Source organism: Mustela nigripes, chromosome 3 (genome assembly GCF_022355385.1).
Source record: "Mustela nigripes isolate SB6536 chromosome 3, MUSNIG.SB6536, whole genome shotgun sequence".
NCBI lineage: Eukaryota > Metazoa > Chordata > Mammalia > Carnivora > Mustelidae > Mustela > Mustela nigripes.
Window position 1 is genome coordinate 89,287,868 of NC_081559.1, and position 16,497 is coordinate 89,304,364.

The window sequence follows — 16,497 nt, forward strand, 5'->3', positions numbered from 1 at the left end:
CAGTTGGTTAATGAGTGATTGTGATCTACATGAATTTTTTCATAGCTACACCATTTCTCACTCTGTGAATAGTGAAAGAGCATAATGATGCTTACACTACTAATAGAGTAAGCTTCATTTCTAACATGGTATGAAAGTGCAAAAAATACAGTGGAAGGGATGATTTTTTTAAATTAATAATTGAAATACCTTTAACCATTTTCGATCTCCTACCTCCTCACCTCAAGTAAGAACACAATATGATCCACATAAAAAGAGTTTTACAGATTTTATTGTGATTGTGTTTAATAATTTTTTCCCCGTCATCTCTGGTCTAAGTTTCCATACTAATCACCCACATTAATTTCTGGTAAATTGTTTTGTTGAATGTGAAAGGAGGCCACTCACAGTAAATTACTGGTTACACAATTCATAGAGTCAGACAAGATGAAACTAATGAGTCATTTGTTTGATTCTAGCTTTGTGTAGATTGAGAATTAGTGATAGGGGCTCTAAACCCATCTCTAAATGGTAGTGCCAAAGAATATAGGCTTTTGGAGGCAGATTAACCTAAAATCGTACTTTAACTCTATCAGTCCTGTGACCATGGGTTTCAGTTTCCTTTTTAGGAAAAGAAGAGCAGTAAAACAAATACCACCACAAAGCTTTACAGATAAAGTATTGCATGCAAAATAGTACCATTCCTAGGAGAAAGACAGTACCCAATAGATGGTAGCTAATAATTGCATTGTTAGTAGATTTTTCTCTGTTGTGTATAGAAAAAAACTGACAAAGCTTAATCACATTAAAGATATCCAGTTCAAAAGACTTAATATTGTTTTGCACTGTCACTAAGTTCTGTTAACCATCAAACTAAATATTTACCCATCTTAAACCTGAAAATAACCCTCTCTATATACCTAACTTTAGAAGAGCTGAATAATTCCTTTTAGAGTTTCCTTGAGAGAAATACATTTGAAAAGCTCTGCTTGTTACAATGTTAATTTCTTAGCCTGATTGCCAGAGCTATATATATTCTTCCTGAAATTAAACATGCTAAGAGTAATAACTCTGAGGAAAACAAACAACACAAAGGAAAAACTATAATAATTTGGTTATACTAAAAAAGGTACTCAAAACTCCTCTGAAAAATAACACAGCTATCTTGTGTTATCCTAGTAATTGGGAACACAATTTAAGAAATAATTACTCTTTTTCACATTGTCACTTTTATGTACTGGAGTCCGTGTACTACCATTTATCTTTTCTGACAAACACTTAAAGTATATGTTAGCTGGTAATTAATTTCATTTCTTTTACTTTTATATCACATTAGTTGAATAGAATCAAAGAACTTACTACAGTTACTTATTAAAACATTCTCTACCATTGTTTAATGGAAATGTGGTGTTGGATTTGGCTTTTCAATACTGTCGTAGTTTTTGATGTGTTTACTTTTCCTTGACATCTTTAGATATAGTATCAGGATAAAATTCATTATGATTATACCTCAGTGGGAACCTCAACATATGATTTTCAAAAGCATCTGTAAATTATTGCACAGTAGATACTTTTTGAAAATTAATGATTAAGACATGAACAAAAGAGACACCATTTTCTTAAATAAAAATCAATTCCTTAATTGAGGGCTTTTTTCTTGAGGGGGTGGTGGGACGTTTCAGACTTTAATGACATGATTTTGTAAAAATTGCTCTTGTGACAAATATACCAGTTCATAACTCAGTTTTGCTGTGTATAATCAGTTATCAATTGTAGGCATCAAAATTATTATGTTTTTAGTCTGGAGAATTTGTGAAGAAATTATTGCTAAAATAACATGTAGATATATGAATGTATTTTAAATGTCTTTTCTATCCAGAAACTCTCTTTTGTAGATAAAAGTGTAAATTTATTATTTTCTTTTTCCCATCAGATGTGGGCTCTGTTGAAGGACTTGCCTATCACAGGGCTTGGGATACACTGTACTGGACCAGCTCGACTACTTCATCCATCACCAGACACACAGTGGACCAGACGCGACCAGGAGCATTTGACAGGGAAGCAGTCATTACCATGTCAGAGGATGACCACCCACATGTGCTAGCCCTGGATGAATGCCAAAAGTAAGAAACAGTGAATTATTATTTCTTCATTAGAAGTCAAATGTTATCGGGGCGCCTGGGTGGCTCAGTGGGTTAAGCCGCTGCCTTCGGCTCAGGTCATGATCTCAGGGTCCTGGGATCGAGTCCTGCATCAGGCTGTCTGCTCAGCAGGGAGCCTGCTTCCTCCTCTCTCTCTGCCTGCCTCTCTGCCTGCTTGTCATCTCTCTCTGTCAAATAAATAAATCTTTAAAAAAATAAAAAGAAGTCAAATGTTATCAAAGTTATGTTAATTTTAAAAAGAATTACCTTTTAAGGCACAGGTGTTCTTTGAAGTTCTCCTTTCCTGATTCATAACATTATTTTTTTAAATGAGCATTATAAATGTGAATACTTAGAATCCAGACTTGTGAAATGCAAGGTATCAACTCTGTGAGAATTCCAGCAAAATCTTTAAATTTAAATTTAAATGACGAAAGGGAAAATAGAAACAATACCATGCTGGAAAAGGTATAAGAAGAAGACATTAATGCATAGCTGATTGAAATGATAAATCTGAAGAAAACTGTTAACATGTATTGAAAACCAAGAGACATTTCTATAATCTAATTAAGTAATTTTAGCAACTGGGAATCTCTCCAGTTGAAATACAGAGAAAACAATAACTCTTTGTGTAAAGCTATATTTTCAAAAGACTTGACAATAGTCTAAATTGTCCACATATATTTGAAGATATATTGTACAAGCATTTATAATAATACTTACAAAGTTTGTGACAAGAAGAAATGCTCAGGGCTATGGAGTATGGAGTATGGAGCTCAGGCTATAGAGTAATAAAAATATTAGAAAAATATTCATGTTTGGTGTGGATGCCATAAGGAAGCAATTGTATGAAAAAAAATAATGAAGCTTGGGTTAGGCAGAAAAAAAGATATTTATGAAATTCCACTTCCATATAATATGATAAGAATATTTGTTAACCACTGGAAAGTCCTTTTGTTCTTAAATTAATCAAATAAACAACAATCAGACAAATCTGGCTTTTACCACATAGAATTAGAAGAACTCTTTTTAGATGTGACAAAAAAAAAATTGAAGAATAAAAAAAATATATTGATAAACGCTCACCCTGACCACTTAAGGAGTGTGTGTAAATTAGTCAGTATATGACTAACTAAATCTAGACACTCTTAAGAGCTAGAAATGAGATTATATTTAATTCATTTAACACCTCCATCTTATAAGCGAAGACTCAAGGTTGAGAGAAAGTTGATTCCTCACATAGCTCTGGTGACCTAGCTCAGATGGACACAGGCGCTCAGATGCCTGGGCAGAGATGGTTCCTCTCATACCACAGACCAACTACATTACAGCTTGTTGTTGAATCAAGTGCATTGATCTTGAAGGTTCACCAGGAGACTCTGAGGACAATAATAAGTGTTCTTCAATTAAAGGAATTTCTACGATAATTTTGAAATAAACCCAAGGGTGATATTTGATAATATTATATGTGGTTAGTTTTAACTGATAAGTTAAAACCAGTTAACTAGTTAACTGATAAGTGCTTTATCCTATAATATGTATTACATAAGCTAAAATTACACTTCATCTTACATATAGTGAACTGTAAATTAGAATTAAACACACTGAAATGTTTTAACTGAAAATTACATGTAACTAAAATTTAAAGTATTTTTTTTACTATGCGTATCAATGACACATTCAAATCACTTTTGAAAATGCATGTCAGTTGGTTAACAGAAATTTTAAAATTAAATTTTAAATTCTAGGTAAAAAATAATTTGAGTTTAAAACTTGGTTTAGTTACTATAATTTTATTTTATTTTTATTCTTTTTAAAGATTTTATTTATTTACTTGACAGTAGAGATCATAAGTAGGCAGAGAGGCATGGCCAAAGAGAGGAAGGGAAGCAGGCTCCCTGCTAAGCAGAGAGCTCGATGTGATGCTCGATTCCAGGACTCTGAGATCATGACCTGACCTGAAGGCAAAGGTTTTAACCCACCTGAGCCACCCAGGTGCCCCCAGTTACTATAATTTTAATTCTCAAGCTCTCTGACCTCCATTTTCTTATTTATGAAATGAAAGGTGAAATTAAAAGAATATTAATATCTTCAGAAATTCTGTTATTCTAAAACCAATAATTGAGGAAAATACGGCAGGTAAGTGTGCTTAATACTTTGTATTATATGGATAACTTCTAAAATGATTTAACTATTTTTCTTTGAAAAGTCAAAGTGTATGGATAAAACTACTGTGCCATTTAAGAAACTGGAATGCCATTTGTTTTTGCAAATCTACTCATTTAGAGGACAACATATTTTTGACACTTGCTCACTTAGAAAACTTTCATGTTCCATAGGACAGATGAAAAGGCTATGAAACATTTTAACAAAGAGCATGTTGACCCAGCTCTTCTTGGTGGGGGTTATATTTTAAACTAGCAAATAGGAAGATTTTTGTTGTGACTTGAATATTGTTCAGTTATAAATGTTGGTTATAATTTTATATGAACTTTAAATGATTATACATAGGAATGGTATATATAATCTTGCTGTAAATGTGAAATATTATTTCACATAATCTTTCTTTGTCAACATATATTAAGCATTTTCTTCAAATATGTAGAAGAGCCTGCCTGTCAGCCTCTCTCTCTTCCTCCATTCTTCCCTTCCTCCTTTTTTCCTCCTTCCTTCCTTCCTTCCTTCCCTTGTTACATTCTTAGCAGCAACAACCAGTCTTCAAGTAAACTCTTAGGGACAGTCCTATAGATAAAAGAAGAGAAAGAAGAGTTGTTTTGGTAAAAATGGGGATGAGAAACTGGAACTCTACAGGCTCGATTTTTCCAGTGACTTGTAAAGGCTTCCCCAAAGAACAGGTTAACAAACACTGATTTAAAGCATTCTATAAAATCTGTATGTAATAGATAATATTTATAGGAAGTTGAGGGTAACCTTGGAATTCCAAAAGCAACATTGTCATTTATAAAAATATCAAACTGACAAAGAGAGAAAAAAAGAAATTAAAGAAATATAGGAGTTTATTAATTGTATTTCTCTAAAGCATATGCAAAGGAGAATGCAAAATTTAAAAAGCAAACCAGGAAAGAGAAGGAGATATAGATATTTGCCAATTAAAGAAAGAGATAACTGTTTCATCCATGATTAAAATAAATTATCGCTATACATCAAATTGACTCAATTAAATTATTTGAGAGAATGTACAAAACAAGTGTTTTTCAGAAATTGTTTCTAGGTTTTATTTAAGGAACTGAGAAAAAAATACATTCATATAGAATATATATATCTCCACTTATTACCTAGACTTCCTTAAGGGTCATCAAATATGAGACAATTAAATTTACTTTTTTCTCTTTAAAGCTCGACATAGCTATGTTTCTACTGTTTCTGTTGTTAATGAAAACTTTAATTTATTATCATAATTTTCATTTTAATTAGTTTAATGTTTTGGACCAACTGGAATGAACAGCATCCAAGTATCATGAGATCTACCCTGACTGGGAAAAACGCTCAAGTGGTGGTCAGTACAGACATACTCACTCCAAATGGTCTCACTATTGACCACCGTGCAGAGAAGCTATATTTCTCAGATGGCAGCCTGGGAAAAATTGAAAGATGTGAATATGATGGATCCCAGAGACATGTAAGTTGACTGAGAATTTCTTGATTATAGATTTAAACAATCATACTTTTAAAAAATATGCTTTGTACTTGTCTAAAATATGTATATAAAGGGATTTCAAAATATGTAATTGTTTGAACCAATCCAATTGAATATAAAGTGAAAAAGAAAACAGGATAATATTTTGAAAAATTTGTTCAAGTGCATTCGGTACCAAAGAGACAGTGTAACTCTTACAGACTTTATTCTGGAGAAACAGTAACTGAGTTTTTCCTAATTATTAGTTGAACTGGAATTGTTAGAGTGATTTGCATAAGTTTCATTGTTATTTATATATTTTTAAATGTGAAATGAAACTGATTTGCTGCCCTGGGATAAAAGAACATTGGAAAAGAAGAAAATAAGCCTCTGTCTGTGTTTGGGTTCTCAAAGCATCCTAAAAAGCTTTGAAGAGAGAAGAATGGGAATTCTTTCAGGGTCATGCATATTCTTTCTTTTCTGTGGGCTCCTCCTAAAATGTTAATGCAACAGTCTTTATGCTGCCCCTGTAGAACCTTTACAGCAGGTATTTAGGGCTTATAGAATAGTAAAAGTCCTGTGTGCACCACTTATCTTATGAGAACATCAGTCCTTAGCAACTGGGAAAGCTCAGAGATCAGGAGGTTAAGATCTGGGTGGTAATGCACCTGGGGAAATCTTTGCTCTTGCACCACCAGCCCAGTGCATGCCTGAATGACAAAGTGATCCTGAGGCTCTTCACTCCTCCACTGCATTTCCTAAAGGGTCATATAGTAAGTCTGAAACTTTATGGGCCATATTGTCTCTATCACACCTGCAATGCCTTATAGTGCTTATTCCCTTATAGGGAGTACGTAAATGAATGGGTATGACAGCATTTCAGTAAAATTTGATTTACAGAAACAGGCGATCAACTAGCAGTCCCTAATTTGTTAATGCCTAGTCTATATCATTAAGCATACTATTTAATTCAATTGAATATATGCCTACAAATATATTTATATATATAGAGAGAGAGACACATCTATATATTATGTGTATATATATATATAAATATGCATTGTATATTTATATATCATAGATATAGAAATAGATAATTATCTCTCGGCAACTAATTGTATTTACACATATATGTATATGTCTATATCTTTACACATAGATATAGATATGCATATGTGTGTGTGACAAAAACAGAGAGAGATAGAAAATTCTTGAAGAAATACATTGATTTACATTTTAGCACAGGTACCTCATCTTATTGTGGAGTGACTACCTTGAGTAGTACTATTATAGGACAGTTGAGTGCTTAAGGAATATGGAAATAATGAGCTAAGACCTGATGAGTTTAGTTTGTGGCAATAGCTATGATGAAAATCTTGGTCTATCTTTTCTAATTAAAAGCCATGGGAGGTAATAAGCAAAATATACAAAGAACTCACACAACTCAACAGCAAAAAACAAAAACAAAACAAAAAAAACCCCGCAACCCACCACCACCACCAACAACAAAAAAAAACCCAATCCCGCCCCCAAAAAACCCCAAAACAGTCTGATTTGAAAATGGGCAGAAGCATGGAATGAACATTTTTCCAGATGGTAAACAGACACATGAAAAGATGCTCAACATTACTCATCAGGGAAATGTAAATCAAAACCACAATGATCAAGGTGCCTGGGTGGCTCAGTCAGTTAAGCATCTGCCTTTGGCTCAGGTCATGACCCTCAGGTCCTGGATTGAAAACCACATTGGGCTCCCTGCTCAGTGGGGACCCTGCTTCTCCCTGCCCCCGTTGCTTGTGCTCTCTCTCTTAAGATCCAAATAAATAAATAAATAAAATCTTTTTAAAAAGAGGTATTACCTTTTACCTTTTAGAATGGCTAGCATCAAAAGGATAAGAAATGAGTGTTGGCAAGGATGTAGAGAAAAGGGAACACTGTGGACTAATGGTGAAAATGTAAATTTTCACCACTATGGAAAACAGTATGGAATTTCTCAAAAAATTAAAAACAGAAATACCATATAATCCAGCCATTCCACTTCTAAGGAAACCAAGAAAACAAAAATGAACATTTGAAAAGATATATCCAGTCCTCTGATGATTGCAGCATTATATATAAGTGAAATGTGGAAGCAATCCATGTATCCATCAATAGCCAAATGACTAAAGAAAATATAGTATATTTATATAATGGGATATTATTCAACCATAAAAAAGAATTTTATTTCTTGTTCTTTCTCCAGCTCCTTTAGGTGTAGGGTTAGGTTGTATACCTGAGACCTTTCTTATTTCTTGAGAAAGGCTTGTACCGCTATATATTTTCCTCTCAGGACTGCCTTCGTTGTGTCCCACAGATTTTGAACCGTTGTATTTTCATGTACCCCTGGGGATAAAAATATGTTTATAAAAAATAAAAAATTAATTTAAAAAAAAAGAATTTTATTTTGCCATTTGTGACAATGTGGGTAGACCTTGAAGCATTCTAAGTGAAATAAGTTAGAAAAAAACCAGTATCTTATGACCTCCTTTAGATGTAGAATCATAAAAAACAAACAAGTAAACGAACAGCTCATAGATGCAGAGAACACATTGGTAGTTAAAAGAGGTGGTGGGAGTGGGAGAAATGAGTATTCTTTTTTCCTTAGTGTAAATAAATTAAATGCTTTTTAATGAAATAAAATGATAGTTATTAGATGAAAATTAACCATCATCAGTAAAAAAAAAAATAGTAAATTAAAAATAAAGGCCAATCATTCAATCTTCATAAATTTTAGTTTTCTAATATATTATGCAAATTCTCTACCTAACTTTCAAGATTTTTATGACAATATAGTACAAAAGTGTGTGCCCAAGAATATAGCAAAGAAACTCCAAATGAAGGTATTGGATAATGTTTTTAAAATGTCAGTCAGGAAAATCATTGTCCTGGATGTGGTACTACTTTCTACTAGGGACTAATACAGAAAATGCTTCTATAGTGCCTTATAGCAATGTTTTATCCACCTCAATTTATTTTCTTTTTTATATACCTTCTCTGCTTTTACCCCTACAGTATACTTTTATGTATGACAATTATAGCTACTCTAAGTGGTTCAGTCATCAGATCTCTAACATAACTTAAAAGATTTCTTTTGACACTTAGAAAAATATATGCCTAGTTAAGATTTCAACTCTCCATTTTGCATCCTTGTCTAAATAAGGATACTTTCTGGCAGGCTATAGTGAACAGTATTGTATTGTATATTTGAAATTTCTGAAAGAGTAGATTTTAAATATTCTCACCAACACCACCACCACGCACACACACACACACACACAAATTCTAACTATCTGAGGTTATGGAAGTATTAACAAACCTTATTGTGGTAATCATTTTGCAGTACATACAATATCAAATCATCATGTTGTACACGTTAAGCTTATACATGTTATATGTCAAGTATATTTCAATAAAATGGGGGAAAAATATTACTGTCCTGTAGAGAGGCAAATTTGAGGAGAACATTACTTTAAAGGTTATGATTTTAGGGCACCTGGGTGGCTCAGTGGGTTAAGCCGCTGCCTTCGGCTCAGGTCATGATCTCAGGGTCCTGGGATTGAGTCCCACATTGGGCTCTCTGCTCAGTGGGGAGCCTGCTTCCTCCTCTCTCTCTCTCTCTCTGCCTGCCTCTATGCCTACTTGTGATCTCTCTCTGTCAAATAAATAAATAAAATCTTACAAAAAAAAAAGTTATGATTTTATCCCCCCACATGACACTAACCAATTTTGTCTCAAACTTAGAATTACATGTTACTCTTCCTCTACTTTTATCATAAAAAAAAAATCTGATTTGTCCCCAAAACTTGGAAAATATTTCAAACTTTATTACATTTTTACATCCATCTAGATTTCCTTATCTTTATCTTCATTGCAAAGGAGCAAATCTGTGTCCCATTCATCTGGCTTTTAATAAATATGCATGTGGATAGTTGAATTATAGAAACCATAGGGCCATATAAATAATACAATGAAGATTTCAAAGTTATATAATCTCTAGCTTTTGCTTCATTCTGTCTTTGAGAAAAATAAATTCTGCAGAGTTACATTTTAACTAATAGCAATTTTTTATTTAGTAAAATGCACACTGAATACTGCAGAGATTTTTCTGTTACCTAAAAACATAGGACAGAGAAAATGTGTTAACTTTCTATTATAAATACCATCAAATATTGACATAAAACTGTTTTCACTTGTGTCTTCTCTCTGTTTTTTTTTTTTTAATGAAGTGTAGTTGACATAAAATATTACATGAATTTTAGGTGTACAACATCGTGATTCAACATTTATAGACATTACAAAGTGATCAGACATTTAGTCTAGGTACCATCTGTCACCATAAAAAGTTATTACATTATTGACTGTATTCCCAATGCTGTGCTTTTAATCCCTGTGACTTATTTTATAACTTGTAGATTGTACCTCTTAATCCCCTTCATCTATTTTGCCCAACCCCCCAACTCCTTTACCTCTGGCAACTAGCAGTTTGCTTCTGTATCTATGAGTCTGCTTTCGTTCTGTCAGTTAATTTTGTATTTTTGGTTCCACGTATAAATGAGATCATATAGCATTTGACTTTCTCTGACTTATTTCATGTTGCATAATACCCTCTAAATCCATCTGTGTTTTCACAAAAGGCAAGAGTTCATTCTTTTTGATGGGTGAGGTAATATTCCAATATATATGTATTTTATGTATTTTACATGGTCTCTAGCCATTCATCTGTTGATGGGCACTTGGGTTGCGTACACATCTTGGCTATTGTAAATAATGCTGTAATGAACGTATCTTTTCAAATTACCCAGAGGTGGAACTACTGAATTATATGGCACTTCTATTTTTAGTTTTCTAAGGAACTTCCATACTGTTTTCCACAGTGGCTGCACCAATTTATATTCTCATCATCAGCAGATGACCATTCCCATTTCTCCATATCCTTGCCAACATTTGTTATTTCTTGTTTTTTTTTTTTTTTTTTTTTTTTTTTGATACTAGCCATTCTGAGAGGGCTAAGCTGATATGTCATTATTGTTTTTATTTGCATTTCCCTGATAATTAGTGATGTTGGGCATCTTTTCATGTATGTGTTGGCCGTCTGTATGTTCTTCAGAAAAATCTCTATTCAGGTCCTCTTGCTCATTTTTAATTAAAGTGAATACTTCATTAAGAATTTATGCATGTATGTTTATGAAGGAAGAATATTGGTGTGTAATTTTTTTTTTCAATGCTTTTGTCTGGTTTTGGTATTAGGGTAATGCTGGCCTTGTAGAATAAATTTGGAAGCATCCTCTTCTCTTTAACTTTTTGGAATAGTTTGAGAAGAATAGGTAATATTTGTTCTTCATAGATTTAGTAAAATTGTTTTTCGGGAGGTTTTTTATTACTATTTCAATTTCATCGCTGGAAATCATTCTGTTCACATTTTCTTTCTTTTTTATTTTTCTGATTAAGTCTTGGAAAAGTGTACATTTCTAGGAATTTTTCCTTTTCTTCTAGGTTGTTCAGTTTGTTGGCATATAGTTGTTCCTAGCAGTCTCTTGTAATCCTTTGTATTTCATTTTTTTAAAAGATTTTATGTTTTTATTTGACATAGAGAAAGAGGGAGAGCACAAGTAGGCAGAGCAGCAGGCAGAGGGAGAGGGAGAAGCAGACCTCCCTGAGTAGTGTCCCCGATATCAGGCCCCATCCCAGAACCCTGGGATCATGACCTGAGCTGAAAGCAGACAATTAACCAACTGAGCCACCCAGGCACCCCCAATCCTTTATATTTCTATGTTGTCAGTTGTAATTTCTACTCTTTGATTTCAGATTTTATGTATTTGGGTCCTCTCTTGTTCTTTTTCTTGATGAAAAATTGGCTGAAGTTTATCAATTTTATTTACCTTTTTGAAGAACCTTATTTTAGTTTTATTGATCTTTTTTGTCTTTATATTTCATTTATTTCTGCTCTTATCTTTATTATTTCCTTCTTTTACTAACTTTAAACTATGTTTGTTCTTTCTTTTCTTCCTATGAGGTGTAAGGTTAGATTGTTTTTTGAGGTTTTCTTGTTTCTTAAGGTAGGGTTGTATCATTATAAACTTCCCTCTTAGAACCTGTTTTGCTGGGTTCCATAGATTTTAGAGTATTTTGTGTCCAATTTTATTTTCCCCATGTATTCCTTTTATTTACTTTTTGATTTCTTCATTGACTCACTTGTTTAATAACATGTTGCTTAATATCTACATCTTTGTGAATTTATAGTCTTTCTCTTGTAACTAACTTCTAGTTTTATACTGTTATGATAAGGAAAAGCACTTCTTAAACTACTGAGACTTGTTTTGTGGTTTAACATGTGACCAATCCTAGAGTGTTCCATGTGCACTTGAAAACAAGGTAATCAGCAGTTTTTTTTGGCTGGCATGTTCTGTATGTATCTATTAAGTCCATTTATTCTAATATGTAGTTTAAAGCCAATATTTCTGTATTGATTTTATATCTGGATGGGCTATTCATTGATATATCTGGGGTGTTATAGTCTCCTACTATGGTTATATTACTATCTGTTTCTCCCTTTATGTCTGGTAATATTTGCTCTCTATATTTAGGTACTCTAATGTTGGGTGCATAGATATTTAAAACTGGTATATTCTCTTGTTGGATTGATTCCTTTATCATTATGTCATGCCCACTTTGTCACTTGTTGCAGTGTTTTAAAGTCTATTGTTTTGGGGCCACCTGGGTGGCTCAGTCATTAAATATCTGCCTTTGGCTCAGGTCATGATCCCAGGGGTCCTGGGATCAAGCCCATCATCAGACTCCCTACTCAGTGGGAAGCCTGCTTTTCCCTCTCCCATTCCCCCTGCTTGCATTCCCTCTCTCTGTTAAATAACTAAATAAAATCTTTTAAAAAAGTCTATTGTTTTGTTTTTATTCAAATATTGCTGCTGCAGATTTCTTTTTGCTTCCATTTGCATGGACTATCTCTTCCCAACCCTTTACTTCCTATCTGTATGCCTATAGGTCTGAAGTGACTGTCTTATAGACAACATAGACATGGAACTTGATTTTTTAAATTCATTCAGCTTTGTCTTTTAGAAGGCAGCTATGCTCAACATTATACCACCATTGCCACCCATCCTATGTCTTTTGATTGAATCATTTAGTATACTTAACATTTAAAGTAATTACTGATAGGCATGTATATTGCCAATTTGTTAACTGTTTTATTTTTTTTAATATAATTTTTTATTTTTTATAAACATATATTTTTATCCCCAGGGGTACAGGTCTGAAGGGGGTGTTAACTGTTTTTAAGTTGTTTTCTCAAGTTTGTCTCTGCTCTTCTATTCTTCTGTTGCTCTCTTCCATTGTGACTGACAACTTTCTTTAGTGTCATGTTTGGATTATTTTCTCTTTATGTTTCATGTAATTATATAGTTTCTTCCTTTGTGATTACAATGGAATTAATATAAATTGAAATATTCATAAATAAGAGAGATATTTATAAATTTTGAATTAAATATATATTTATTTATAAATGTTTATAAATGTTATTTATATATTTATAAAATATATATGTAAATGTATATTTATATAATCAGTCTACTTCAAGTTGATGGTCACTTAAGTTCAGACATGTTCTAAAGTCACTAAAGTTTTACTACCCAACCATGTTTTATGTTTTTGAGGTCACACTTTACATTTTTAAATTTTGTGAATTCTCTAATTGTCGTTGATACAGGTGACTTTATTCTTTTTGTCATTTATCCTTCATACTAGCTTTGTAAGTGGTTGATCTATGCTTTTATTGCATGTTTGCTTTTACTAAGAGAGTTTTTTTTTTTCCTTTTATAATTTTCTTACTTCTAGTGATGGCCATTTCTTTTCTGTTTGAAGAAATCCCTTTGAAATTTTTTATAAGGCCAGTTTAGTTGTGATAAACTCCTTTAACTTTGTCTGAGAAACTCTTTATCTCTCTTTCAGTTCTGACTTAAAATCTTGCCAGGTAGAGTCTTTTTGGTTGTAATTTTTTTTTCCCCCTCACTTTGAATATAGTGGACCACTCTCTTCTGGTCTACAAATTTTCTGCTGAAAAATCAGCTGGTAGATTATGAGAGTTCTCTTGCATATAATTAGCTGCTTTTGTCTTCCTGCTTTTGAGATTCTCCATTTTAAAATTTTGACTTTTTAATTATAATGTGTCTTGGTATAGAACTTTTTGGGTTCATTTTGTTGGGAACTCTCTTTGATTCCTGAACCTAGAAGTCTGTTTCCATCCCCACATTAGGGAAGTTTTAGTTATTAATCCTTCAAATAAGTTTTCTGCACCTTTCTTTTTCTTTTCTCCTTCTAAAACCCCGATAAGCACTTAATGTTTTAATAGAGATCCCATAAACTCTCTTCATGTTTTGTTTATTTATTTTTTTAATTTTGGCTGTTCAACCTGGGTGATTTCACCACCCTGTTTTCCAGATTGCTGATCTGTTCTTCTGTATCATCTAATCGGCTATTGATTTCTTCTAGCGTATTTTAAAAATTTCAGTTATTATATTCTTCAGCTCTTATACCTAAAAGCATATTATCTATCTCTCTGTTAACGTTCTCATTGTCTTCATCCATTCTTTAGTGTTCTGTGTCTTTATGAACATTGCTTTGAGCAATAAGAAAGATTGAACAATCAGAAAGATTGCTTATTCCATTTTGTTTAGCTTTTTTGTTTTGTTCTGTTTTTGTGTTTTGTTTTGTTTTGTTTCCTCTAAGGTTTCTTCTTTTTCTTTAATTTGGAATATGTTCTTCCATCTCCTCATTTTGCCTAACTCTCTGTTAGGGTGGCTGTATATCTCCTAGTCATGAAAGTAGGGGTCTTATGCAGAAGGTATCCTGTGGGGTCCAGATGAATAACCCCCCTTCGTCACCAGAAACAGGTGTTCCAGTTGTGCCCCCTGTGTACCCTTCTATTGTGGCTGGACTGAGACTTCTGTGGGCACACTTGTGAGTGGAGTTGTTTCCTGAACCTCATGCCCTAGGGTGGGAGCCACTTGAGGGTAGCACCAGTCCAGGCTGAGGCCACCAGCAGGATCCCACAGGTGACAGCTTCTTTGAAGGGGTACTGGTCCTGGCCAGTGCTACCTGCTCGATGAGGCTACTCACTAAATGTGATGGAGTGGGAGCCACTTTGCAGGTAGGGAGTATGCTGATATGCCCATCTATCTTTCTATTTTAAGGCAAATTAGGTGGAACCAGGATTTAGATGACTCAGAATCTTTCATTATCACATCTATCTTAGTTTCATAAAAATTACTATAATAAAGAACCTCAAAAATGAAGAACCTCAAAACTTCAGGCCAATGCAAAAATGCTAAACCACTTATTTACAAAATTATCTCTTCCTCTACTTTCTTCCCAAAGCCATAAAAGCTCCAAATAATATTACTCCCCCATAATCCCTCCTTAATGACAGAGTGATTATCTTTCAAGATAATGGTTTTTTAGGTCTGTGTCACAGATTCCATACTTGAAGATAAACTGAACAATATTCTCTTTTAATATGATAAGTGGAAGAAGGCTGATCTCTGGGAGTGGGAGGGGTTTTTTTCTTTCTTTTGAAAGTTTGTGTAATAGACTGGTAAGCTCCAATGCAAATCTAGATACTAGCATTTAACTCATGACACTGTTCCTAAAAGCCTCATTTATGAAAGAGCCCTCTATGAGTGAATTTAAGGTCTATAAAATAAGAAAAGATTGGAGATAAATTAATAATTGTAATTCTGTTCCAAATGTAAGATATGAATTCAAAATATTAAGAATTATAATTGAAATGTCAAAAATTCATTTTAGTATTATTAGCCATCTTTGAATGAACCTGTATTTTATCAGCTTAACTAGATTTGAGGACAGGGGTCATCTTTTCTGCATCTTTGAATTCACAGTGACTTTTATCTTCACAAAATTAGAGAACATTATTTCTGTTGATTTTAGCTGTTATGTGTTTTAATAGCAAATAATGTACACGTGAACACTCTCCATCTCAACATCGCTGCCAGATGATTGTTTAAGCACACCTTGAACATTGTCATTTTTTTTTTCTTATTTCACTGGATATACTTGATGAAACAACTTATTTTAGTTTTAAGCATTTTTTTTCTTTTTTGAGGTTAAATTTATTTATGAATTTGGTTTTGAGGTCTCAGTTTAGGCTTCTGATATAAACTTGAACACACCAGCATTTTTTCACTTTCTCTGACAATGCTTCAAATACTTAGTGAGAATTGTTGTTTTCAAGACAGTCATTACCACTTTGATTGGGTTAATTTACTTTGTACAATACTTTTACATACAAAACACACGAGGCAAATCTCCATGCAAGTAAGGAAACAGGATCTGACCTTTCTATAGGTGCACAAGGATTTAGGAATTGAGTGAACTTTTACCAAAAAGGGGGGGGTTCTTTATGCTCTCATTTATTTTAATAACAGTATAGTTTAAGAACTATGGACTGGTTAGATGGCCCTCTGTAGTGACCTGACCATTGTAATTTGAAATGTAAAGAAACACTGAAGTATTTTTTTCATGGGTAGACATAATTTTAATAGACATTTATTTTAATAACAGTATAGTCTAAGAACTATAGAACTGGTTAGATGGCCCTCTGTAGTGACCTGACCATTGTAATTTGAAATGTAAAGAAAACACTGAAGTATTTTTTTCATGGGTAGACATAAT

The 16,497-nt window shown here is 33.2% G+C and overlaps 1 protein-coding gene across 1 annotated transcript in view; it reads left to right on the forward strand.

Annotated features, from left to right (window-relative positions):
- LRP1B (LDL receptor related protein 1B) overlaps positions 1 to 16,497 on the forward strand; it is a 2,002,169-nt gene that overhangs the window by 1,648,536 nt on the left and 337,136 nt on the right. The window contains exons 43-44 of the mRNA XM_059394361.1: positions 1,913 to 2,102; positions 5,556 to 5,760. Of these exons, the coding sequence (XP_059250344.1) occupies positions 1,913 to 2,102; positions 5,556 to 5,760 (395 nt within the window). The remainder of the gene's footprint in view (positions 1 to 1,912; positions 2,103 to 5,555; positions 5,761 to 16,497) is intronic.